Below are 27,027 nucleotides of genomic sequence, written 5' to 3' on the forward strand. Positions count from 1 at the left end.
ATTTCCTCTTATCAGGAAATCATGTGTATTCCCAGCCCTGCCCCTGCACGTGCTAGGTCACACACACACACACACAAATTCTTTATGCCTCTTTATTCTCAATTTCATCAGCACTTTATAAAACCAGACGGGAGGGAGGGAGGCCTGAGGAGGCACCCTTCCCCACCCCTCAAGCTCTGCCAGGTTCTGAAAGTTCTGTCTGCTCCTTATGGAGGGGATGCTGGGATGAGGTGGGGTGGGTGCAGGGGGAACTGGGAGCTGGGCCAGGCCTGCTGGGCCACCCACTCCCCCTGCCAAGAGGGGAGCTGGGCTCAGAGAGGGGCAGGAAGCAGGGTGGCTCAGCACTCCTGAGTCGTGGGGGCTCACCCTCCCCTGCTGACACTCAGGTTGGGACCCTGGCTGTCCCTGAATCACCCCTCCCTGCAGCCCCACCCAGCCTTCTACATCTGTACCCCACCCCCACCCTATCCTCCCTAAATATATACAAATGTACAGAGGGTTCTACTCCTCCTGGGGTGGGCTCCTTCCTCCACCTCCCTCTCCTTTCCTCTCATCCCCTCCATGGGGCCCAAGGCCTGATCTCCAGCCCTCCCTTGGGCACCAGCCTGGGGGAGGGGGGTGCAGACAAGAAGGACCCTTGTGCAAAGCAGCTGGCGGAGGGAGGGGGGAGAGAACAGGAACTGAGTCCCCACCCTCCCAGTGAGCACCTCCCCTCCCCCACAGCCTTAGGCTGCCCCCAGGCCTTCAAGGTCCCAGGAGTGAGAGTAGATGCTGGGGGCCTGGGGAGGGGTCCCAGACTCCTGGGTCTTTTCAGACACAGCACCATTCTAGCAAGCGAAGTCTTCAAAGAGGCCTCCTGGAGGACCATGGGGGTGGTGGTGGTTGGGGAGCAGGCTGCTGGCTCCCCCACCCTCAATATGGCCTCGGCTTGGGCAGGGACTCTGCAAGGCCAAGAGGAAACAGAACAGGGAGAGCTCAAGAGGTGCCTCCAAGCCTGGCTCAGCCAGCCTTCCTTGTCCTTGGAGGCCAGGGACCCCCCCCCCCCGGCTGGTTCTGGTGTAGGGATGGGAGGATCCCGTCCTGGGGAGAGTGGGGGTATCCATCCTGGGGAGGGGGCTTGGGCTGCAACTCTGCAGGTTCCTCCTCACCTGCTCCTTCAGCTCCTGCAGCCCCAAGGTGGAGATGCCTCCAGTGGAGGTCCGCAGGGGGGTCTTGGGACGACGCCACATCCGCTTTAGTCGGTCCCAGGACACCTTGGGGTTCAGGGTGGGGGGATGGCAAGGGGCTCAGGGAATTTGGTAGAGAAAGGAGGGCCTTTCCAGGCCTACCTTAAAGGACTTGCTACCCCAGCAGGCCCCCACCCTAACTCCCCTATCCTCCCGCCCTTCCTTTTTCCCTGGCTCCTCAGAGCCCTCAGGCCTTAGCATGGAAGTGAAGTGGGCCCAGCCCTTCCAGCCAGTCAGGGGACCCTGGCAAAGACCCTGAGCTTGACTTCCCACTCAGACCAGCTCGGCCCAGGAAGCCTGCCCTGCCCCCTTGGTTTTTCCCACAGCCCTTCTCCACTCCTCCTCCCACCCCTGGCTGGGTGGCCCATGCCAGACCTCCCACCCTTGCCTCATAGATGTAGTCAAGGATCTCCAGCAGCGTGAGGATGCTGGCCCCGATGAAGAGGCCCATCTGTCCCCCGAGGTCACCTGGAGCAGGAGAGCAGGGTCAGAGGGAGGAGGCTGGGCTGACCCACCCCCAGGAGAGTCAGAACAGGGGCCAGGTCTCACCTAGCAGGGCTGAGAGCCCATAGGCTGCTCGCTGCTCCATGGCCTCAGAGGTCAGGGCTTCGAAAAAGACGTCTAGGACCAGGAAGTTCTCCCTATGGAGGCCAGAAACAGGGTATCAATGGGACTACATTTCCTTAGAAAGTGGCTGACGGGCATCCCAGGTCCAGCAGATCCTGGTCTGACACCCCTACCCTGGGCCAGGAAGCTGGTGATCACCCCCTCAGGCTCCCAGAGGCTGTGAGGGGAGGCAATCCCAGATGCACATTCACCTCAGATTTTGAGTCAAAGCAGAGGGCCCGAGAGCAAAGTAAAACCCCTGGGCCTGAAGGATTCCCTTCTGCCTCCTCTCTAAAGCAGCGAATAGTGTTCACTCTGTCTCATCCTTACGCCTCTTTAGAACATATAGTGGCTCCCTGTTGCCCAACAGTCCACTCCAAAGTGTCTCTTCCAAACTTTCAAGGCTGCCCTTGACCTGCTCCATTGCTCCTTCTGATCCAAAGTGCTTTCTTCTCTGCTGCCCTCTGCTCAGGCTGGTCTCTGCACCATCCCACAGTTCTCTAACCAGATGCTTCCCCTCCTTCCTCCTCTCACAGATCTAAACCTGGGGTCCTCAGCTCATGTCTCCCCCACATCCTCTGCGCCACCCTGGAGTCTGAGAATCAGTCCTGCACCATCAGAAGTAGGTTTGTTCATGGGCTTGAGGTCCTAATCGTGTCTCCACAGGGCCCAGCACTGGCCAGGCAGCCTGAGGATGCTCCACATCTGCTGCCTGGTGGCAGGAACCAAACCCAGGGCTCCCGCGGCCCTGCACACCACTCTGTTCCACCCTCATCCCATCCGGATCCCCTCCCCCAGCACCGCTGTCACTTGACCTGCATCTATTGGCTCCTGAGTTGCTGGGGTGGGACACAAAGCAGAGGGTTCTAAATGGGGTAATGCAGCTGTGACAGAGATATGTGCAGGGTGCTGTGGGGCTCAGAGGAAAGGATCTTTCCTGGAGGTGAAGACCTGGATGTGAAGGCTCAGTAGGGGTTCTTCAGAAGAAAGGGAGTGTGAAAGGCATTCCTGTCAGGGACTCACCGTGAAGAAAGGTGCAGCCCACCCCTAGTCTCTGCCACACACATGCATGCATGCGCACATACATGCACACATACCGTATGTAGGTCTCATTGCGGTTGTACTTCCTTGCCAGGTACCGGGCTGAGCCCCTGTTGGGGATCCTGACCATGGAGATTTCTTTCCCGTAGCGGGTCAGGTTGCAGGGGGTAGGGCAGAAACACGGGCCCTCAGAGCCCCCACCCAGGGAGTCTGCAACACAGAGACACCAACTGCAGTGGCGGGAGGAAGGAGTCCTGGCCCACTAGCTGCAAGGAGGAGGCACAGTGGCTGCCCTGAGGCGGGCACGTCCACACTGAGGGCCTCTACTGGACAGCCTTGGTACTGCCTACAGAGGTTGGCTGGGGGCCCTTCCTGGACCAGCTTCAGACTACCCAAGAGAGCGGGTGCAGGCAGAAACTGCCAGCACCCTCCCATGCTTATTCCTCTGCAGTTGCAGCCCTCTTGGGGCAGGGAGGCCCTCACAGCTCAGAGAGAGGGTAGAGCCCATCCACCAGAGCCACCACATGAGGCCTCAGACACACAAGGAGGCTCAGGTAGGGGGCTTAGGTGGATGGATAGAAGGATAAAAGGATGAATGGATGGATGGGTGGATGGATGGATGGACGGACGGACGGATGGATGGATGGATGGGTGGGTGGGTGGGTGGATGGGTAGATGGGTGGGTGGGTGGGTGGATGGCAGATCAGGTGAGGTCTGTGGACAGAGGGGTTTGCCTTACCCACATGGATAGCCAGCACTGCATTTTTCTTGAGATCAAGAAAGGAATGATTCCATTTCCCCAGCAAGGGCAAGCTCATTTGCTGAACCAAGGCAAGAAGCCCAGCCCTTCACTCCCAGACCTGGGTTGCTGCCCACCCACCCCCCCACCTCCACTTACCTAAGTGTCCACACCTGCAGAGGCCCAGGTCCTCAGACCCCCTGAGCTATGGGATAAGGCTCTCCCCCCACCCAGGAAGAACCCTCCAGGGGAGACTGGGAGGAAAGGCTCCAAGGCAGTGAGGAGAAGGTGGACTGGGAGATAAAGAGGAGGATGAGGGAGGGGGAGGGAAGGGAGCAGGCGGCACGGACCCAGTGTGTGGTCAGCACACTCGATGTAAATGTTGGGCGGACAGATGGTCTCATTGCCTGAAAGGAAAGAGAAGATTATTTCTGGGGTCTCTATGGTCACTTTCCCCCTCCCCAACCACACGCCCATATGTGGGCACACACACACATGCACAGATGAACTTGTACACACTTATGCATATAAGCGCAAAAATGTACACATGGATCTGTCAGACAGCACGCACCCAATTTCATGCATATGTGTATGCACACACATTTGTATACAGGTGTTCAAATACATGAGCACGACCCCCACACACATACAAGCACATAAGTGCACAGCACATGTGTGCAAAAATACGTATTAGCATGCACACAAACACATGCATGTGTGCGTTCCCATATGCGTATGTGAAACATGCATAGAATCCCAAACACAAATGCATGCACACGTGTATAGACACTCACGCACGTTCTTGTGCTTATGCACCTGCCTGAGCACATCAGCAGTGCTCTCCCCCAGATTCTGAGCCTAGCCGGTGCCCAGAGGCCTGGCTGGGGTTGGGTGCCCACCTGGCATGTGCACCATCCGGCAGTGGCAGCGCTGCAGCACGGCCTCCTTCTCGCAGCGCAGGCGGCAGGCGGACACGCTGTAGGCTGAGTAGCCCTGAAGCTCGGGCTCCCAGAGCTCACTCTCCGCCCGGCAGTTGCCCCAGGGCTGGGGCAGATAGGTCAGCTGCAGAGGCAGGGCAGGATGGGGTCATGTCCAGAAGTCTCACCAGCCCTCCAGCATCCACAGCCCCAGCAGAGTCGATGGGTGAGCTGGTGGACTATGGGCTTCTGGAGGGAAGGTCTGGTTGCAACCAACCCAGGGCCCAATGGGAGGTGCATACCCGCTGTTCCTGGCAGGACACGAAGGTCTGGAAGCCTGGGGACACGCCGAAGCCCAGCTGGTGGATGTAGGGTGGTTCCTCCTGGCTGTGGATCTGCACCCTAATGCCGGCCTCGAACGAAGTCTCGTCTGTACAGGGGAGATGGAGACCTGTGGAAACCCATCCCAGGCAGAGGGCCTGGGACTGAGCCCCCAGGTGGGTCCTGTCCCTTGTCCGCCTGCATACTTGTCTCCCTCCAGATGGGCAGGTACTCCTCCTGCTGAATGTCCAGCATGATCTCCAGGCCACTACCCATGCCCCCGGCTCTGCTGGGCAGTGGGCTCTGTGGATCTGCGTTGAAGGTGTAACACTTCCCATAGCGAGTATAGACCTGGAGGTAAGAAGAAGAGGGGGAGAGATGGAAGGAGGAGCTAAGGACATCTCAGCGTTCTCTATCTCCCTATGGGCTCCCAGAGGCCTCCACCAGACCTACCTGGACACCCATGTCCCATATCCCAGCCTCTTCCTTGATTGCCATCTATCCTACTGACATCCTCCCTTGTGTGTGTGTTCTGTGCCGTTGAGTCAATTCTGACTCATAGTGACCCTATAGGGCAGCGGAGAACTTCCCCATAGGATTTCTGAGGCTGTAATATTTTTAATCACTATGGAAGCAGACTGCCACACCTTTCTCCCGAGGAGCAAGTTGGTAGATTTGAACCACTAACCTTTTGTTTAGCAGCGGAGCACTAAACCACCACACCACCAGGGCTCCTTCATCCTCCCTGAGATGATCAAAAGACATCTCCAAATTACATCAATAACAGAACTCTTGATATCCCTCCAAACCCTGTCCCCCACCAGTCTCCTGCTTCTGAGTAAAGGGTCCCTCTACCTACCTGGTTTCTCAAGCTAGAAACCCTGAAATTTCACTCTCCCTCACCCCCACATCCGATACAACAGCTATCTGGAACAATTTTACTCCAGAAATATATTTAGAATCCATCCACCTTCTCTCCATCTCCAGAGCCCCCAACCACCATCATTTTCCACCTGGATCATGGTGGTGGCCTCCTAACTGGCCTCCCTTCTCCCATTCTTGTCTCTGCCCCAGTCCATTCTCCTTTTAAAGCGCTTCTACGCCACCAGGTACCATCGATTCCATCCTGACTCATGGCGACCGCGTGTATGTCAAAGTAGAGCTGTGCTCCATAGAGTTTTCAGAAGTAGATCACAAGGCCTTTCTTTCAAGGCACCTCTGGGTAGACTTGAACCTCTAACCTTTCCGTTAGTAGCTGAGCACTTAACCCTTTGTGCCACCCAGGGACTCCTGAAAGTACTTGTTAGTTGCTGTGGAGTTGTTTCTGACTCACAGCGACCCCACGTGTGCACAGTAGAACTGTGTTCTATAGGGTTTTCAAGGCTGTGATCTTTCAAAAGCAGATTGTCAGGCCTGTCTTCCGAGACACTTCTGGGTGGACTCCAACCACCAACATTTCCTGTCAGTAGCTGAGCGTTAACCATTATCGCCACCCAGGGACTTCCCTTAAAGTACTTACAGTCAGTCAAGTCACTTACCCACTTAAAACTTAACAACAGCTTTCCATTGCCCTCAGAATGAAGGCCTGAAAGTCTCCACAAGAAGTGACTCTTGCCACTCTCTCCTGCTTCACGGAGAGTCACTCAGCCCAAAATCTCTGTGACAATCCAAACCCATGGGCTGCTCTCTGCCTTCCTCGGAGCTCTTGTTCATGCTGTTCGCTCTGCTGGAATGGTCCCACCACCACCACCCTGGGCATGGCAAGCTGCTCATCTTTTAAGCCTCAGATCATGTGTCGCTTTTTCAGACATACGCGTTCATGAGGTTATCCTCCATTCTTCCTCCTGTTGTTGATTTGCTCAAAGTACTTCTCACCACCTGAGATTGTTGCCCATTTATTCACCTCCTCCCTCATTGTCCATCTTCCCCCACTCACTACAGTGTGTGCTGCCCAGGTGCAATGAGCACCTTGCCCAATCCCTTATTAAAGGGGCGCTTTTTTTTTTTTTTTTAGTATGAAGTTGGAGTCCCCAAGTGGTGTGAACGATTAACACACTGGGCTGCTAACTGAAAGGTTGGAAGTTTGAGTCCATCCAGAGACACCTCGGAAGAAAGCCCTGGCAATCTACTTCTGAAAAATCAGCTATTAAAAGCCTATAGGTTGCTCATGGATAGGAAGACTTAACATTGTAAAAATGTCTATTCTACCAAAAGCCATCTATAGATACAATGCAATTCCAATTCAAATTCCAAAGATTTTTTTTAATGAAACGGAGACACAAATCACCAACTTCATATGGAAGGGAAAGAGGCCCCAGATAAGTAAAGCATTACTGAAAAAGAAGAACAAAGTGGGAGGCCTCACTCTACCTGATTTTAGAACCTATTATACCACCACAGTAGTCAAAATAGCCTGGTACTGGTACAACAACAGACACATAGACCAGTGGGACAGAATTGAGACTCCAGACATAAATCCATCCACATATGAGCAGTTGATATTTTACAAAGGCCCAAAATCAGTTAAATGGGAAAAAGACAGTCTTTTTAACAAATGGTGCTGGCGTAACTGGATATCCGTCTGCAAAAAAATGAAACAAGACCCATACCTCACTCCAGGCACAAAAACCAACTCAAAATGGACCAAAGACCTAAATATAAAATCTAAAACGATAAAGATCATGGAAGAAAAAAATAGGGACAACGCTAGGAGCCCTAACACATGGCATAAACAGTATACAAAACATTACTAACAATGCAGAAGAGAAACTTGATAACTGGGAGCTCCTAAAAATCAAACACCTATGCTCATCCAAGGACTTCGCCAAAAGAGTGAAAAGATTATCTAAAGACCGGGAAAAAGTTTTTAGCTATGACATTTCTGATCAGCGTATGACCTCTAAAATCTACACGAAGTGTACTGCAAAAACTCAACGACAAAAAGACATATAACCCAACTAAAAAATGGGCAAAAGATACGAACAGGCCCTTCCTTAAAGCAGACATTTAGGCAGTTAACAGATACATGAAGAAATGCTCACAATCATTAGCCATTAGAGAAATGCAAATCAAAACTACAATGAGATTCCATCTTACTCCAACAAGGCTGGCATTAATCCAAAAAACACAAAATAATCAATGTTGGAGAGATTGTGGAGAGACTGGAACACTTATACACCGCTGGTGGGAATGTAAAATGATACAATCACTTTGGAAATCGATTTGACACCTCCTTAAAACCTAGAAATAGAACTACCATAAGATCCAGCAGTCCCACTCCTTGGAATATATCCTAGAGGAATAAGAGCCTTTACACGAACAGATCTATGCACACCCATGTTCATTGCAGCACTGTTTATAATAGCAAAAAGATGGAAGCAACCAAGGTGCCCATCGACAGATGAATGGATAAATAAATTATGGTATATTCACACAATGGAATACTACGCATGGATAAAGAACAGTGAGGAATCTGTGAAACATTTCATAACATGGAGGAATCTAGAAGGCATTATGCTGAGTGAAATTAGTCAGTTGCAAAAGGACAAATATTGTGTAAGACCATTATTATAAGAACTTGAGGAATAGTTTAAACAGAAGGATATAGTCTTTGATGGTTATGGGGGAGGGGAGAAGGATGTTCACTAATTAGATACCCAAAACCCAGTGCTGTCGAGTAGATAAGAACTACTTTAGGTGAAGGGAAAGACAACAAACAATACCGTAGAGGTCAGCACAACAGGACTAAACCAAAAGCAAAGCAGTTTCCTGAATAAACTGAATGTTTCAAAGGCCAGCATAGCAGGGGCAGGGGTTTAGGGACCATAGTCTCAGGGGACATCTATGTCAATTGGCATAATAAAACCTATTAAGGAAACATTCTGCATCCCACTTTGGAGAGTGGCATCTGGGGTCTTAAAAGCTAGCAAGCGGCCATCTAAGGTACATCAATTGGTCTCAACCCACCTGGAGCAAAGGAGAATGAAGAACACCAACGACACAAGGCGATTACGAGCCCAAGAGACAGAAAGGGCCACATAAATCAGAGACTACATCAGTCTGAGACCAGAAGAACTAGATGGTGCCTGGCTACAACCGATGACTGCCCTGATAGGGGACACAACAGAGAACCCCTGAGGGAGAGCAGTAGGATGCAGACCTCAAAGTCTCCTAAAAAAGACAAGACTTAATGGTCTGACTGAGACTAGAAGGACCCCAGAGGTCATGGTCCCCAGACCTTCTGTTAGCCCAAGACAGGAACCATTCCCAAAGCCAACTCTTCAGACAGGGATTGGACTGGACTATGGGATAGAAAATGATGCTTGTGAAGAATGAGCTTCTTGGATCAAGTAGAAACATGAGACTATTTGGGCAGCTGCTGTCTGGAAGGGAGATGAGAGGGCAAAGGGAGTCAGAAGCTGGCCGAATGGATACGAAAAGAGAGAGTGGAGGGAAGGAGTGTGCTGTCTCATTAAGGGGAAAACCGTTAGGAGTATATAGCAAGGTGTATATAATTTTTGTATGAGAGACTGACTTGATCTGTAAAATTTCACTTAAGGCACAATTAAAATTAAAAAAAACGTAGGAACAACCAGAATATAATTAACGAGAATATTGACACATTGTGGAAAAGATAACTAATGTCACTGAACAACTTGTGTAGAAGCTGTCAAATGGGAACCTAATTTGCTGTGTAAACTTTCACCAAAAATACAATAAAGTATTATTTTTTAAAATGTTGAGAGATTCACATTACCCTGATAATTGATTCTGTCATGACATAAATTTTCAATGGTCAATAAACACAGGAAGCGGAAAAATCTTTTTAAAAAAGGAAGGAGAAGAAAACCCTATGCAGCACAGTTCTAGTCTTAGCACACATGGGGTCACTATGAGTCAGAATTGACTCCAAGGCAAGGTGGTTCTGGTTTTAAGAGGCTACTACAACCCTGAATGGAACCGGCATAGCTCCCTTTTCCGTGGTGGAGAGTTCTCCCCCATGGGCACCAGATGGCGCCGGGGCCCAGGAGATGGCGCTGAGGCTCCAGGCCGGAGAGTTGCGCAGCAGCAGGGGTGGGAAGAGGTTGAGGGGAGAGGCGAATGCTAGATCCCCAGCCAGCCGCACCCCCGCAGAGACAAGCCCCGGGTCAAACCCATCACAGGCAGCACCTTCCCTCGGGGCCAGGGGTTGGCGCACTCAATCACTCTCTCTCACTCCTCCTCCCCTCTCCTCGGGAACATTTTCACTCTGGTAAAAGCTGGGAGAAACGGCTTGGGGCAGTGTTGAAGGGAAAAACCAGAACCAAACCCGTTGCCGTCGAGTCATTCCGACTCATAGCGACCCTGTAGGACAGAGTAGAACTGCGCCATACGGTTTCCAAGGAGCGCCTGGGGCACTTGAACTGCCAACCTTTCGGCTAGCAGCGGAGCTCTTAACCACTACACCACGAGGGTTTCCGCTGAAGGGAAAAGATATCCTAAATGCCTAGGTTTTGAAGGACAGTGTAGAAGGGAGAGCGGCTGAGTTGAGGGCAGTGGGGGTGAGGAGTTCTGTTGTGGGATAGGGTTAAATCTTCCACCCCCCGCTGAGTTAGCGACCAGGATCCTCCCCACTCATACAGTTCTATCCCCCAGCATCCTGTTGAGACCCCTAAAACAAAACCACAGGCATAACAAGCCCCTTATAAAATGTGTCCCCATCTAGTACTACCCCATTTCATCCACTCAACAATCCTGGTATCAGGTAGGTTTGATGATTATCCCAACTATTACAGGTGAGGAAACCAAAGCTGAGTGGTGAAATGACTTGCCCAAGGTCACACAGCAAGTGAGAAAGTTGGAACTCACCTAGATGCAAGGCTCCAGAGCCCTTTCCACAACCCTTTGTTGGCAGCCCCCACTGCAGCCTACCTCACCCAAACCCAGCTCCTTCCTCGGCCATCCAGCTGAAGCCAGCACGGAGTGTGGCTCAATACCTTCCCCGCCTTTGCTCCTGTTTCCCCTGCCATTCCACTCCACTCCTTTGTACCTTCCTCACTCTTTCGTCTCCGTATCTGCTGCCTCTCAGCTCCTCACCTGCCCTTCCCTCCTCCCCACTGCACCCTCACCAGATTCTGGGTTCTAGTCCCTGACCCTGTCTGAATTGCCCCTGCCCCAGGCCCCTGTCCATCATGGCCCCGCTGGAGAGAAGAACACATTGTCACCCCTTCTACCTCATTCACAGCAGCATCTGCAGCCAGTGAGGCTGGGTCCACCTGTGGACAGGAGTGGGCATCGCTATGCCCCAGGCACGTGCTAAATGCACAACACCTAATTAAATGGAATCCTTACAGCCACTCTAGGAGGTTGGTGTTTTCTCCCCATTCTACAGATGAGGAAACTAAATGGAGGCTCAGAGAGGCTGATCTGCCAAGGTCTGTAAGATCGATGCTTCCCAAACTTTAATACGCACATGACTCACCTCGGGGTCTTGCTAAAATGCAGATCCTGATTCAGTAGATGTGTATGGGAGTTGGGCAGAGGGCTCTGCATTTCTAACAACTTGCTGATCCAGGGACCCCACTTTAAGTAGAAAGGCCCTAGATAAAAAGGTAAAAGCCCAGGGAGACAGCCAACTCTAGGCCTGTGTGTGCTCTCACAACACATCACTGGGAGAGAGGAGGACTCTGAGGTGGGCTGGGTGCAGGATTCCTGGGTCCCTATTGGTGTGGGAAAGGAAGATGGAGGGGATACACAAATATTTGTCAAAAATCTCAAAATGCTCACCGTCTTCATATTCCAGGCCGAGGAGATGCTGGAATCAGCACTTGCTGATACAACCAGTTTTGAGTGTACTTTCTAGTCGAGAGGCTAAACAAGGCCTGGGCTGCATGGTGAACACGGCCTGTGAGCTGCCATCTCATGTCCCTTCAGCGTTCAGCACCACCTCAATGGGCCCTGACCACAGGGCCTGGCCTCTCCACAGCTTAGCCTCACCCACAGGACCGGGAACTCCCTGAGGCACCACCAGAGCCCAGCACGATGTGCAGAAAGAGGCGAGAGGTGGGATGGAGCATGGAGCAAATGCTTTGTACCAGGCCCTGCCCAAGGTGCTTTTTATCTATTTTCTCTTTTGAGCCTCCCCAGAAAACCACGTGACGTGAGTACTGTTGCCCCCATTTCATGATGAAGTAACTAAAGCTCAGACAGGGAAGATGATTTGCCTGAGGGCACACAGCAAATAAGTGAAGGCTGACACTCAAACAGGACTGAGCCCAATGCCAAAGATCATTTATACAGTTGGTGCTTATAAAACACTTGATGGGTGGTCAGTGAATGAATGACTTTGGTAGGCTCCTGGCCCTGGGTGGGGTTGGAGTTGCCTCCCCACTTCCTACTTCCAACAGACACACACAGACACATGCTGCATGAAACTGAGCCCAGACCCATGAGTCCAGAGCCAATGGGGAATGCCTGACTTTGGGGGAAGGGGTTACCTAGCACTCTACCCTTGGTTTGTGGAGCATGGGAGTGACAAATGGCGGTGGGTGGAAGTAGTCTGGGTCTGAGGGACAATTGGCAGGGAGTAGACAGGACAGCCTTGTGGTGCCAGGCCACCTGCACAGCCCAGGTCAGGCCCTACTGCTGGGCAGAGCACATTGTTGCCCTGGAGACGGTCCCTGGGCCAAGCAGGCAGCGGCGGGTGGAGCCGCCAGCTCCTAAGTGGCAGAACTCTGGTGGCAGCACAGCCCACAGCCTCTTCCATGGAGACGGCACGCCGCTCAGCCACAAGGTCCCACTGGCTGTCCACTGCTGCTCCCTTCCCATGGACTGGCCTGGAGGGGGTGTGGGCAGGAGTTGAGAGTCTAGGACCCAGTCATAGAAAGCAGCAGGTCCCAGTCCAGGGAGTGCTCATGGGCTGAGAGGCTAGCTCCAGGTCAACCACCATAGGCCCTCTGCCTTTAGACCAGCCTCACCTGAAGATTCACCCCTACTTCAGCTCCCCCCTCTTCCCAGCCCTCCCTGGCCCTGTGCCTTAGCCCCCAGGCCCACCCTCCTGGCCCTAGCCTGAGCATGTGGCCTCCCAGAGCTCTCTGGATTCAGGCTGGGCAGCTTCTAGACAGAACTCTGTGGACGCAGCAATAGGCCCTCAATCCACTCCACCACCTTCCTCCAGCCAGCCCCCTGCCAGGCTCTCTGACCACCTTCTAAGGTTGCCCTGGACCCCGCCTGGGTATGTGTCCACCCCCCAGCCTCTGCTGCCTAATCTCATCCTTTCTCAAGCCCCTCTCTGTTCCCCTGGCCTGTCTGTCCCCTGACATCTGATTATCCATCTCACCTCTGTTTCTTTGTCACTCTGTTTATCCCCCGGCCTCTGTTCTTCTCTCCCATTGGCCTGGCTGCCTCTGGCCTCTCAGTATTTCTGCCCCTGCATCTCTATGTCCTTTAGCCTGAGTGTCCAGTCTCTGTCTCTTGTCTCCCTGTCCTCCAGAGTCAGGGCCCTTCTCAGGGGCTCTCCCTCGCCTTCCCCCTCTCCCTCCTCTAGGGCAAAGGGGCTGGAAGAGATCTGTCCAGGCCTCGCTCCTCCCGCTGGTGGCTCCTCTCAGTCCCCTGGGCTCCATCTATCCACAGCTCCCATTTCCTTGGCTGCCTTTCTTACATTCTCCCCACCTCCCCCACCTCATCCTCCCTGTAGTCCTGGAGCCCACGGGGTTAACAGGCAATTAGCAGGACCAGGGCTTGAAGTGGTAGGGGAAGAGGGCTCCAGGCTGCCAGGAGATAAGAAGCAGCCAGGAGCAGCCGAGTCTGGGCTAATCCCAGAGCTAATCTCCGGCCTGGGTTTTATCTTCCCCTCCTTCTGTGCACCCTGTTTCTGCCAAGGCCTGGCACCCCCCACCCCGCTTTTCCATGGCAGCACCACCCCCCAAATCCAACAGCTGGTCCACCACGTGTCTCACTTGGGGCCCCTGAAATGAACCCTTGTATCCCTGCAGTGGAAACCCTGGTGGCTTAGTGGTTAAGGGCTACCGCTGCTAACCTAAAGGTCGGCAGTTCAAATCTGCCAGGTGCTCCTTGGAAACTCTATGGGGCAGGTCTACTCTGTCTTATAGGGTCGCTATGAGTCGGAATCGACTCCACGGCAAAGGGTTTTTTTTTTTTTTTCCTTGGTATCCCTGCAGTGCCAGGGGTCCAGGGTGGGCCAGTGGAGGGGGGTGCACTTCCATCCACCCTGGGTTGTGACTAGCACCCCTGGGGTTGGACAGCTCCCTCCCAGCTTTACTCAGATGTAGCCTGGAGCCCAGGTTCAAAGGCTCCTCCTGCTCTTCCAAGGGCCCAGGAAGAAGGCAACAGCAACTCTGAACACCTGGGGTGTCCACACTGGTCAGAGCTTCCAGGTCACTCAGTCCCACCCCTTGTGGTGCAAAGGCAGAAACTGAAGCCTAGAGTTGGCAAGGTACATATCCAAAGGCACACAGAAAATAGGGGCAACTTCAGGAAGAGTGGCATAGTGGCTAAGAGCTAGGCTGCTAACCAAAAGGCAACCGGGTTTGGTTTGTTTTTTTGGGTCAGAAATAGAACACAGCTCCCTTTCCCACTGTCCCAGACATCTTCCACTACCCTTGGGCCCTCCTCCCTGGGAGTCAGTAGACCCAGGTCCCAGCTCCAGCTCCACCAGTGATGGCCTGTGTGACCTTGGTTAACCAGTTGCCATCCAGTCAACTCCAAATCACAGTGACCCTATAGGACAGAGTATAACTGCCCCATAGGGTTTCCACGGAACAATTGGTGGATTCAAACTGCTGACCTTTTGGTTAGCAGCCAAGCTTTTAACTGCTGTGCCTCCAGGGCGCCAAGTGATTTATTAACTCTTTTGGACCTCAGTTTCCTCATCGGTCAAGTGGAGATAAAAATTCCTTCCTGACTTATTTTACAAAGTAGTTGTAAGTCTCAAAAGAGACAAGTCTGTGAAAGGCATTTGCAAACTGAAATCCCATATACAAGGTCTCAATATTAGTGACGAGGGTGTTGTGGAGACCAATGATGAGAACCAAGCTGGGCAGAGATTGACCATCGGATGTGTGCTGGAAATAGGTGATACAGCAAAAGGGGAACAAATTCTAACTCTGCCACTAGCTAACCTTAAAAAACCTTAGCTATGTGATTTAACCTCTCTGAGCCTCCATTTGTTCATCTGTAAAAGGGAAATGGTAAGTGAGGAAACCCAGGTGACCTAGTGGTTAAGAGGCTACAGCTGCTAACCAAAATGTCAGCAGTTTGAATCCACCAGGTGCTCCTTGGAAACTCTATGGGTGGTTCTGCTCTGTGCTATATGGTTGCTATCAGTAGGAATCGACTTGATAAAAAAAAAAAGATAGCAATGGTTTTTTCATTTTTTTTTTAAGGTGAGTTGTGAGGATTGGAGATAAATTCAAAGTAGTGTATGGCAGATGCTTAAGAGAGGGCAGCCCATTTGAGGGCTAGAGCTTCCTGCCAAGATAAGGCCGCCATTTTGATCTTGGATCACCACTGCACCAACCCCCTAGGGCATCGTGCACCTTGGTAAAGCCTCTCTGTAGTGTGAGCGCCACTGTGTTTCCTAAGGAAACCCTGGTGGTGTAGTGGTTAAGAGCTACGGCTGCTAACAAAAAGGTGGGCAGTTCGAATCCACCAGGCACTCCTTGGAAACTCTATGGGACAGTTCTACTCTGTCCTATAGCGGCGTTATGAGGAGGAATCAACTCGACGGCAACAGGTTTGGTTTTGGTTGGTGTTTCCTAGAGGACAGAGCTCTGGCAGACGACAGCCTGAGGCTCTGAGACATGGCTCTCCTACCAAATGAGAATCAGCACAGAGGGCGCAGGCCTGCAGCCCAACCTGGTTCATGCCCTAGCCCTGCCCTTTACTGTCTGTGGGATTTAACCTTTCTGAGCCTCCATTTTCCGTCTGTAAAATGGGAATAATAATATGCACCCTTCAGAGGAAAGAGAATGTACATGAATAGCGGTATAATGGTTAATCGCTCGGCCACTAAGTGAAGGGTTGGCAGTTTGAATCCACCAGCTGCTCTGCTGGAGAAAGGACCTGGCAATCTGCTCCCATAAAGATTATAGCCTAGGCAGGGGTCTGGGGACCATGGTTTCAGGGGACATCTAAGTCAATTGCCATAATAAAATCTATTAAGAAAACATTCTGCATCCTACTTTGAAGAGTGGCATCTGGGGTCTTAAACGCTAGCAAGCAGCCATCTAAGATGCATCAGTTGGTCTCAACCCACCTGGATCAAAGGAGAATGAAGAACACCAAGGACACAAGGCAATTACGAGCCCAGGAGACAGAAAGGGCCATATGAACCAGAGACTACATCATCCTGAGACTAGAAGAACTAGATGGTACCTGGCTACAACTGATGACTGCCCCGGCAGGGAACACAACAGAGAACCCCTGAGGGAGCAGGAGAGCAGTGGGATGCAGACCCCAAGTTCTCATAGGTCCAGACTTAATGGTCTGACTGAGACTAGAAGGACCCTGGTGGTCATGGCCCCCAGACCTTCTGCTGGCCCAGGACAGGAACCGTTCTCGAAGCCAACTCTTCAGACATGGATTGGACTCGACAATGGGTTGCAGAGGGATGCTGGTGAGGAGTGAGCTTCTTGGATCAGGTGGACACTTGAGACTATGTTGGGATCTCCTGCCTGGAGGGGAGATGAGAGGGTGGAGGGGGTTAGAAGCTGGCGAAATCGGCATGAAAAGAGAGAGTGGAGGGAGGGAGCGGGCTGTCTCATTAGGCAGAGAGCAATTGAGAGTGTGTAGCAAGGTGTATATGGGTTTTTGTGTGAGAGACTGACTTGATTTGTAAACTTTCACTTAAAGCACAATAAAAATTAAAAAAAAAAAAAAGATTATAGCCTAGGAAACCCTGTGGAGCAGTTCTACTCTGTCATATAGGGTTGCTATGAGTTGGAATCGACTTAATGGCACACAACATTTATATTGTGCCTACTCTGTCGACGGCACTGGGTTTTACTGGGCTGTGCTAGGAAACCCTGGTGGCGTAGTTGTTAAGTGCTACTAACTAAAAAAAGGTCAGTGGTTCAAATCCACCAGGCACTCCTTGGAAACTCTATGGGGCAGTTCTACTCTGTCCTATAGACTCGCTATGAGTCAGAATCAACTTAACGGCAGTGGGTTTGGTTTTTTTTTTTTTACTCTGCGCTAGGCACAGTCCTAAGCATTTTATATAAAATAACTCATTAATCCTCACAAAAACCCTATACCGTAGGTACATTGGAGTCTGTTCTCACAGCTATTGTGCGATACGAACCTAGTACAGAACCTACAAATAGTAGGTGCTCGAGAAATCATGACTGTTCCAACAATACTTACTTGTCTTTGAGTCTGTGTATCGTGTCAGGCACCATGCTCGCTGCTGGGGATGCATCAGAGAACAGAATGGACCCGTCTCTGCCCTCAAGGCATGTGCTGTCTGGCTGCCAAGGCATTCATTCATTCAAAAGTGCTATTTGAGCATCTACACCATGTGCCAGGCATGTTCTAAGTGCTGGGCATACAGCCGGGAACCAAACACACAAAACTAACAAAGAGATGGATGGTTACCAGTTTCCATCTGTGCTGTGATAACGGGAACAGGTCAGGAAAAGCCTCCCTCAGCAAGTGGCCTTGCCCACCCAGGAAGGGTATGGGCTCGGGCCACTGTCAGGACAGTGGGGATGCCCCCTCCCCAGCAGGTCTGTCGTCTACACGTGCATACATCTCCCCACCCTCTTCTGCCAGGGATCAACGCAGTCGCTCAGCCTCCACCCCACAGGCACCTGCGTGCCTTTGGCGGGGGTGGTGCTTGTGGGCCTAAGAGGAAATGGTGGCGGTGTTCAAATGTAAATGTATGAGCTGTGGTGGCCAGGGGAGGGGAGGCAGAAGAGAAGTAGGAGGCTGGGTCAGTGTCCGTGACTCTGGCAGAGGCCAGAGCTGGGAACCGGGGAGGGCTGGGGCGTCCAAGAAGGCGGTGGTTTCAGGCCTGAGCAGCGTCTCCAAAGGCGAGGAGAAGCCCTCAGGGCCCCCAGGTAAACAACCAAGCCTCTTCTAGGTAGCGACCGCTTAGGCCTCAAACCGTAGAAAGTCAATTTTCCAGGCGGGAATGTTTTTAATTTACAACAGAGTCCCTCCCTGACATTCCCGCCCCTCGATGCAAAGTTCTTGGGGAAGAGTTTTGCTTAAAACTGTGGAGCTCACCCCCATGGCCGGGCGGGAGTTCAGGGTCTGCGGCCTGCAGTGGTGGTAGCGGTGCTGGTGGGTGAGTGGGAGCCCCCCAGCGTCCCCCACCCGCATCCCCCGGCAGCCCGGCCTTGCCTGCCAGCACCCCAGGGCCGCACCCACGGCTCGCTCCCCGCCGCCCGCTCCCTCCCGCGGGGCAGGCATCCATCACCGCGCTGCGCGCCCTCCCTCTGTCTCCGCGGGCTCCACCACTCTCCACTCCCGGTTTGCCTCATTTGCATTCCCCCGGCTCCCGGCTCCTCGGCAAAGTGACCTCCGCACACAGCAGCGCCAGAGGCTTCCACGGCGGATGGGGACACCGCTGCCCGCCACAGCTGGGGAGGGGCGCGGGGCGGGGGCTCCGGCGCAGGGCGGGGGCCTAGAGGGGATGGGTGCCGAGCCAGGGCGACCGGCGGGCCTGGGGAACGGCCGAAAGGCCTGGGTGTGGAGAGGCGCTGAGAGACTCGGGGTGGGACTTGAACCCAGGCCCTCAGTTCCGAGGAGGCAGGCGGGAGTGAGACGTGGAGGTCAGCGCCAGGCCAGGGCAGCCGCGGCCCGGGAACGAAACCCCTACTTGGAGCCCACGGCTCCCCCACGCCCCCAATGGGAAGAGGGCCAGCCTCCCGGGCAGTCGCCCAGGGGTCCCCAGCCCCCCGGGGGGCCTGTGCAACCCCAGTGCCGGCTCCCCGGGCCCGCCAAGCGCCTCCCCTCCCCCCGTTTGGTATTTACACCTTTCACACATTTGTAAGCTATTATCCTGTCCACGCTTAGTCACCGCTGAGCCAAGCGCCACGGATTTAGCTCCTTTAATCTTTCCTCCTAAATCAATCCTCCATTTCCCCTTAATCATCCCGTGGCTCCTCTCTGAACTCTCTGGCTGCCGCCTCGGCTGCTGCAGCCTCTGCCCATCTCTCTGGAACTGTCCCCCTCCGACCCAAAATGGGAGTCCCAAGGGCATGGGGAAAATTGGGAGGGGGGCTGGCTTTCAGGGCTCCCCCCCCCCACCACCCCGCCTCCTGCCTGGGAGCCCAGGGAAGAAGTGCAGACTCCGGCTCCCCCTTCCTGGAAAACGCAAGAACTCTGAACCCTCCTGTCTCCACCCCCGGGGTCTCTGGCCTCCTGCCTTCTCGCCCCCATCCATCGGGGCTGGACCTGCTGGTTCTGAGTACCCTAAGCCTCCACCATGATTTGCCAAAAACAGGCAGGTCTCCTCCTCTCAGTCCTCCAGTCTGCTGTTCCCGCTGTCCCCACCCCCTTCTGTCCAGCTGCTCTAAGGAGGTGGGGTTGCCGGAGAGGCTGAAGGGCAGGGAAGCACTGATAACTCACAGCCCAGCCTGCCCTCTCACCTCTTGGCTAGGTTGGCTGTCCATCTCACCTGGACCACCCAGCTCACTCACCCCTCCCACCCAGCAGGACCCCACTGACTCAGGGGCCTCAGCCAGAGCAGCCTGAGACTCAGCATTTCTGGAGCTCCCTGGAATGCCCCTGCCTCCCTGCCTGCCATTCCATGTCCTTTCTGCCCTCCGCCTGAGCCTGGCAGCCCCGAGAGGGAACGGATTCCTCCTGGGAACAGGAGGGCAGGGGTAGGGGTCCAGGAAGGAGCACGGGTAGGAGAGAAGAAAGTAGGAGGCTGGGAGGGGGACATGGGGGCCATTTCTTCAAATGCTAATCAGCATCTTCCGGCAGTGCTTCCAGAAGCTGAGCTGATAATGAGCCCAGCTCGGGGCCGATTCCTGATTAATGAAGAGGCCACAGGGCTGCTGAGTGGGGCCGGGTAGGGCACCTCCCTCATGGCCCTCCCCATTGCCCTTGCAGACTGGCCCTCTGTGACAGTAACAGCCGTACCTTCCCTGCTGGGCCACACGATAAATGCCCCTCCATCAACTCCATTGCCAAGTTGGAAGCATCCAGAGGTAAGAGCGCCCCCTCCAGGTGACCTGAAGGGCAACAGCCAGTGGCAGGGCAGGCAGTGGGGAGAGTGTGGACGCAGAACTGCAGCCTGGTCTGAGCTCTAGGCAGCCCTCAGAGTATTTTACAAATGAGGAAAAGTGTTTTTAAAATAATCAAGGTTTGAGGCTTCTCTTGACCAATTGGAAGGCCTGCCAACATTGGGCATCCCTCACCATAGGGCAACAGTTAGCTGGAGCTAAGGAGCAGCTGCACCCTTCAAGGATGGGTGATCTCAGCTCCTCAGACCCCACCTTTCCCCCTATGATGTGCCCTGGCTCCTCATTGCCTGTCCCCTGAAGGCAGAACCAACCCTGAACTAGATGTTGAACTAAATGTTCTCAAGATTTATGTCTCAGGAGAAGATGGGGACCAAAGGGAATAGAGGGCTGGACAGGGGGTGGGGGTCATCTGGCGAATAAGAGGCCTGCACCAACCTCAGTGGGAACTCCCTTCTTCCCAGAGCCAAAGGGGCAAGGGGCAGCCCTCAGACCCTTGACCCAATGGGAAAGGTATAGAGCTGGGGTGGAGTGTGAGTAGCCCCTCCCATGACCAAGGAGGGGCTGAGACTATCAATCCTGGCCTGACCACACCAGGGAAGAGAAGGGGCCAAGGGCAAAGTTGGAGGGAAGGAAAGAGATTGCGGAGTAGCCCCGACTGGGGGTAGGGGAGGGGGCAGAGAGTGATAACGGGCATTCTGCTCCGCTTCCTCCGAGCTGTCGTGGATGAGGGCTGGGAGGGGCTGGTGAGGAGAGAAGAGGGCAGGGAGGGGGACTGCCCAGCTGGAAGAGGCCTTGTCTAATTGTGCCTGATTAGTAGAGAGGAAGAGAACAGGGCGAGTGATTAATAGGCACGGCAGTCACCAGCGTGTGGGCGGGGGGAGAGAAGCACGAGAGCCTGACAGCCAAGAGGGGACGGAGACAGTGAGGCACCCACAGGTCCCTGTTCCCTGGGCCCCTGCCCCACTAGGGGGTGCCTGGGCCCCTGAATGCCACACCAAGAAGGGCTGGGTCCTGCCCTTCGCTCCCCCTTCAGGGATTTTCTACCTCCTCCACGCCTCAATTTTCCAGACAGTGGAATACAAGAAAAAAGACCAAGGTCATGGCCTGCACCTGGGAAGGAGGGTGTTTGCTCACATGGTGTTTCCGGATACCTCAACCCCCTTCCCCAGACAAGGCTGTACTGATCCTAGCCCAATGGGGACCTCAGCCCAAAATTCCAGTCACAGCCTGTGGTCATCGCCTTATACCCTTTGGTCCGAGTTGTAATTCCTAGCCCCGCCCAACCCAAGCACTTGGGGTCTCACTCCCAGGACCACCTAGAGGTGCACTGTGCAATATGGTAGCCACTAGCCACATGTGGCCATTTAAATGAGAAGCTCAGATTTTCATTCACATAAACCACATTTCAAGTGCTCAATAGCCACATGTGGCTAGTGATTACCACATTGAACAGCACAGGTACAGAACATTTCCATCATCACAGAATGTTCTATCGGATGGCACTGAGCTAGAGTGTGTGCACACGCCTGCACGTACGCACATGTGCATGAATAGTTGGGAGCGCTGGATAGCTGGATAGAATAGGAATGCTGTGATAGGGTAGAGGAGGTGGGTCTAGAGACCAGGTGATGCCAGTGCATGGGTCAGAAAGCAGTAGGTGGTGCTGAGAACAGTCAGGCTAACAATAGCCAGGGCTGGGGCGGTGGTACTTGTTACAGAGTGTGTACTACATGTCAGGCAGTGTGCTCAGCCCTTACAGGCATCCTCTCTTTAATTTTCACAACAACCCGGATTTGTTAGGTTCTGGCTGTGCAGTGGTTAAGAGCTCAGGCTACTAACCAAAAGGTTGGCAGTTTAAATCCACCAGCTGCCCCTTGGAACCCTAGGGGGCAATTCTACTCCGTCCTGTAGGGTCACTATGAGTCGGAATTGACTTGACAGCAATGGGTTTAAGGGTTCAGTGGTGGAATTCTCGTCTTTCATACTGGAAACTTGGTTTCGATTTCTGGCCAGTGTGCCTCAAGTGCAGCCACCACCTGTCAGTGAAGGCTTGCGTGTTGCTATGATACTGAAAAGGTTTCCGTGGAGCTTCCAGACTGAGAAGGACTAGGAAGAAAAGCCTGGTGACTTACTTCCCAAAAGCCAGCCTACAAAAACCTATTGTGCATGGGGTCACCATGATTCAGGGGCCAACTCAACAGCAGCTAACAGCAAATATCCTATTTAACGGTTGCAGAAACGGATGCTCATGGAAGCCTTTTGACTTCCCAAAGCCACGCAGCTTAAAGGGAAGAGCCGAGGTTCAAATCCAGACAGTCTGATTCCAGAGCCCGCTTGCTGTACTGATTCCAGCTGAGAGGAAGTGCTGAATTTTAGGGCTACTCTTGCATTTTACAACTGAAGAAACTAAGCCTAGGGAGAAAGAGGAATTTTTTGCCTTCTAGTAAGTGGACCCTTGTGGCACAGTGGTTAAGAGCTCGGCTGCTAACTAAAAGGTCAGCAGTTCAAATCCACAAGCCACTCCTTGGAAACCTTGTGGGGCAGTTCTACCCTGTCCTATAGGGTCACTATGAGAATCGACTCGAAGGCAATGGGTTTTTTTTTTTTTTTTTCTTTTTTTAAGTGGGCAGACTGAGAGCAAGCCTCAAGTTGGGTAAAGAATAGATGGGGCTTGGAGCATTGGGGTAGGGGAGCAGATGAAGGTAGGGTGGGAAGGAAGGGAGAGACACTGATAAGTGAGAGTAGGGGGTGTAGGTAGGACTGGATCAGTATGAGGCTAGGTGAGGAGGGGAAACAGGAGGAGAAAAAGAGATAAGGAATAGCTAGGGTGACCTGGGTGGAGGGGAGCATGGGTGGAGAGAGAGGGAGAGAGAACACGTCCCCATCCTTCCCCATCACTGGGAGCCCTCTTCTCTCTCTCTCCCTTTCCTTCTCCTCCTCTTCAAGCCTCCCCCAGCCTCCCTCCTCCCTTAAGCCTTCACAACTCTCTTCAGCCCAGAGTGGTCTCTGTCTCTGAACTCAGGCTCTGAACCATGCACCTCGTTTGGCAATTAATCTTGGCACCTTATGACATGGTGTGCATGGCTGGTTAACTCTTGCATGGTTGGTTAAGCTTCTGAGGGTCCCTGTCCCCACTCTACCACAAGACTGTAGGCTGCTTGAAGACAGGGACATATGGGGGACTGGGGCTTTCCCTTCTTTGTTCTGTCCCACGGTACCTAGCAGGGAGCCTGGCTCATAGTAGGCTCGCTGAGCATCATGTTGATTGATTGGCTGACTGTCTGATGGGGCTATTAGGGAGTGTGGGGGTGAGAGTGATTGCAGTGATAGCAGAAGCAAGAGCAGCAGCTTAGGGGACTGGGGGAGGGTGCATTACCCAGAGTAAAAATAGGCTGGAAAATGTGACATTTATTAACTTGGATTCTGGAGGAAAGGTCACAGCAGAGTGGGGAGTGGGGAGAAGGAAACAGGGGAAAGCAAGAGAAAACATAATAGCCCCTTACCCAAAGCTGTCGCTGTCACTGCCTAGCTCACAACCCACGTTCTGGATGATTCCCCACCAAACGGTTCATGCACCCATCTTCCCATCACAGACCCCAGCTCCTCATCACAGAGTCTATCATGGGCTTGTGTCCTCGTCAGACCCCAGACCTTCATCTCTACACCCCGTTTCCAATCTCACCCCATCAGACACCCCATCTTCCCCATTCCTGGGCCTTCGTCCTAGCCCACTGATTCCAGCAGTTTCTGAGTTTGCAGCAGACTCAGCCCAAGAATGCCAGGTCCAAGGGAGTGTGACACTCAGCAGATAGGGAAAGGGACGTGGGCAAAGAGTAAGGGGACTAGGCTGGGCTGAGGGCAGGTGGGAGACCAGGATTCCCAGAGGGGATCCCCTGAGCTGAGCCCCATAAACTTCCTCTCTCCAGCTCCCAGAGAATCAAAGGGAAGTCCCCCTCCTCCTCCCAGCCACCCCCAAGATGCAGAGGGACTCACCAGCCTGATCTGGGGAATCCCTGCTCCCACATCCTCCAGACACCCCTTCCTTTCCTAGAAGCTAGGCAGGAAACCCCTGACTCTCTCACCCTCTCCCTCACTGCTCTCCTCCATCTCTTCCCCCCTCCTCTCCCACTGAGGTTTCATCACCCTTCCCCTTTCCTGCCCACCCCCAACAGGGGCCTGAGACACAAACTCCTGCTCAGGGACACAAAGATCTCATTGATTTCTGCCCCATCAGCACCTGCTGAGACTGGGCTCTGCCCCCTCCCAACTCAGAGGGGTGAGAATGTGGGACAGAGAGCCTAGGGATCCTAGAGGCCACATTCATACTCCCCACACCACCTCCCTGGGGACTCTCCCAGCCCTGGCTTTGGGGAACGGTGGTTTTTCCTAGAAGAGGGAGTATGAGTACAGCTGGACAACAGGCTGACTCTTCTCCCAGCAAATCCTCTCCTTCCTTTCCCTTCCTCCATTTCTCCTAACTCCCCCCACCCAGTGTCAGGAAGCCCCAGAGGGGCAGGCATGGTGGTGGCAAGGAACCTAGTTGGAGCCTGTTTCCTGGTGAAGCTGGGGCAGTGGGTGAGTGAGAACTTGGGGTCTGATGGGGTAGGGGGCACTGGGCAGAAAGCAGGTAAAGTTCCCACCTCTGGGACTGGCCTTGGAGGCTGGGCCCAAGTGGGCACCATGTTGACGCCACATATTTGCATATGCAGTGGGCAATGGTGACAAGGATGCAAACACACCCATACATACACAATGGTGGGAGTAAACTGGGCTGGGGACAGGCGTCTCCAGCACCATGAATAATAGATGCCCTGTAACTGTGGGTGAATGGAGCCCTGGCAGATAGACAACATAGAAGACGTACACACCCACCCTCACACACATGGGTGAGGGCCCTGGCCCAATTGTTGAAGGTGTGAGGTGTGTACAGGCAAGCAGCCCAAGCTGACACTTCGTTCCCAGTGCAGAGGGTGTATGCTGTATCCACACGTGTGTGGCAGCTGGTACCAGCAACCCCTGCATGGGGAGCCGGGGGTGTCACAAGAGGGGATAGTAACAGTGCAGCCCTACCCTTGGCAGTGAAGTCAGAGCTGGGATGTGAACATGGAGATGAGTAGCTCTCCGGGTGTGCGGTGTGTGGGTGTGCAGGTATGCACATGAGTGTAGTGACAGGGACACTGAGAGTGTATGAGAGAGGCAGTGTGCAAGAAACTGTCCCTGAGCAGGATGTGTATACGTGTGTGTGTATGTGTATGTGCCAGCACTGGGCAGCAGCCAGGGTGAGTTATGCACATGAGAGTGAATGAGTGATTCTCAGTGTAAGAGCTGGAGACGGGCAAGGGAGCAGCCAGAGGGAGGGACTGGGAAGCAGAGAGCTGGAGGGACAGCATGAAAGAGGGATGTGTGCGGGAGTCTGTGAAAGGGGGCTGTGAGACCCACAGAGACAGAAGAGACAGTGGCACTGAGTGTCCACCACGGTCTTCTCTAGCCACCCTGCCTGTCGGGGCAGCCCTGACTCCTTCCCCAGCTAAAGCCCCCCAGATACGCCCTCTCTATCACTCTCTGCATGGTGGGGAGAGGGATCCCATAGCTGCAGAAGAAAAGGGAGCAAGAGGAAGGTGGGAGTCCGTTGGCCTGGCCTTGGGAGGGTGCACCCCTTCCCTGCAAACTGACCAGCTTCAGGACCCCTGGGCCCACTCCCAGGATCCCCCAGGCCCCCAGACCTGGCACTGCAGGAGCAGCAGGACCAAGACGTGGAGCAGCGACAGGGTAAGCCCCTCCAAGCAACTCCAGCTCCATGGCTGGGAAGCCAGAGGGAAACACCAGACTTGGGGGAGACACGAGGCCAGCCTCTGGTGGCAGAAGGAAGGGAAGCCCTGCTGAGGATGCTCCCACGCACCCTCCCTCCCCGCCAGTCTCTGGCCACCCCGGGCAGGGAGGGCCAGCTGGCAGGACTCACCACGGAGAAGTTGCTGGCAGAGCAGTGGTGCCCACTGAAGTTGCAGCTCTTGAGCATGTCGGCAAGCTGGTGGCCAGTGCGGTTGAGGATGTCTACCATGTCAGGCTCTGGGTAGCGCAGGCCGGCTGCACGGTGCCCATCCCGGTCTTTGGGGGGCAGCCCGGTCAGATTGGCTAGGTGGAAGATGTCGGCATCGCTAAGTGCCGAATGCCGGAAGCGGTTGATGTTGCAGAGGGTGACGGCTGGGAAGCCCGCCACTGGTGCTGGGGCAGCCGGGTCCAGTGCCACCAGGTGAGGCCGGGTGAGGTAGCCCCGGGCCAGGCTGGTTGCCTGGTACAGGAAGGCTGCCAGAGAGGTGAGTAGTGCCAGTGCCCACAGGGTTCTTCGCAGTCCATGAGGGCCTGGACCACAGGCCCGGCCCAGCCCATGCAGAGTACTGGTGCTGGCGAAGGTGGCCAGGTCCCGGGGGGCTGCGGGCCCCCGTGCGGCTCCCAGGAGGCTCTGCTCATCCCCTGCTTCCTTCTCCTTGGGTTTCGCATCCTCCTCAGCAAATTTGATTTTGCACACAATCTCGATCGGCATCTGTCCCTGGCTGCTGGGACTGGCCAGAGCCACCCTGCCCCTGTCCCTCCCTGGCCAGCAGCGCCGGTGCCCTCCGGAGTGGCGGTGGTGGCAGCGGCTGCTCTTCTAAACTCAGGGCAAGCGTGAGGAGGATGGGGACAGGGTGGGGGCCTGAGCTGGGGGAGTCACTCCCACTCCCAACAGCTCCGCAGCCCTGGTGCTGCTTCTGCCGCTGCTGCCTCTGCTGCCGCTTGTCTCTCTCCTCGATCGTCTCCTTGTGGCTTCCCTTATCAGCACCAGCACAGCTGTCAGCCCCTGCGTGTGTCCCTGCAAGCGAGCGAGGGAGCGAGAGCGCTGCTCCGCCACGCCGCGCAGCCCCAGCCGCTCCACTCAGCATGTGCTCCGGAGCCCACCCCATGCTTAATAATTCAGGACATGTCAACAGCGTTTCACCGGCGGC

The 27,027-nt window shown here is 54.1% G+C and overlaps 1 protein-coding gene across 1 annotated transcript; it reads right to left on the minus strand.

The window, feature by feature from the left end:
* Positions 1 to 94: 94 nt before the first annotated feature.
* On the minus strand, positions 95 to 26,630 carry ASIC4 (acid sensing ion channel subunit family member 4). Its single transcript, XM_064286652.1, has 9 exons — positions 26,007 to 26,630; positions 5,057 to 5,201; positions 4,832 to 4,959; positions 4,512 to 4,674; positions 2,930 to 3,083; positions 1,776 to 1,867; positions 1,615 to 1,694; positions 1,149 to 1,253; positions 95 to 941 (listed from the first exon to the last, which is right to left on the minus strand). The coding sequence occupies exons 1-9, from the start codon at positions 26,586 to 26,588 to the stop codon at positions 828 to 830; spliced, it is 1,563 nt and encodes a 520-aa protein (XP_064142722.1). The 5' UTR covers positions 26,589 to 26,630; the 3' UTR covers positions 95 to 827.
* Between the last annotated feature and the right edge of the window lie 397 nt (positions 26,631 to 27,027).

This window comes from Loxodonta africana, chromosome 6 (genome assembly GCF_030014295.1).
Source record: "Loxodonta africana isolate mLoxAfr1 chromosome 6, mLoxAfr1.hap2, whole genome shotgun sequence".
NCBI lineage: Eukaryota > Metazoa > Chordata > Mammalia > Proboscidea > Elephantidae > Loxodonta > Loxodonta africana.

Coding starts and splice junctions, on each gene's coding strand:
- ASIC4 (XM_064286652.1), bottom strand. CDS start 26,588: ATGCCGATCGAGATTGTGTGCAAAATCAAATTTGCTGAGGAGGATGCG. Junction 4,960..5,056: donor GCCCATCTGGAGGGAGACAA/GTATGCAGGCGG, acceptor TCCCCTGTACAG/ACGAGACTTCGTTCGAGGCC. Junction 4,675..4,831: donor TGTCCTGCCAGGAACAGCGG/GTATGCACCTCC, acceptor CTGCCTCTGCAG/CTGACCTATCTGCCCCAGCC.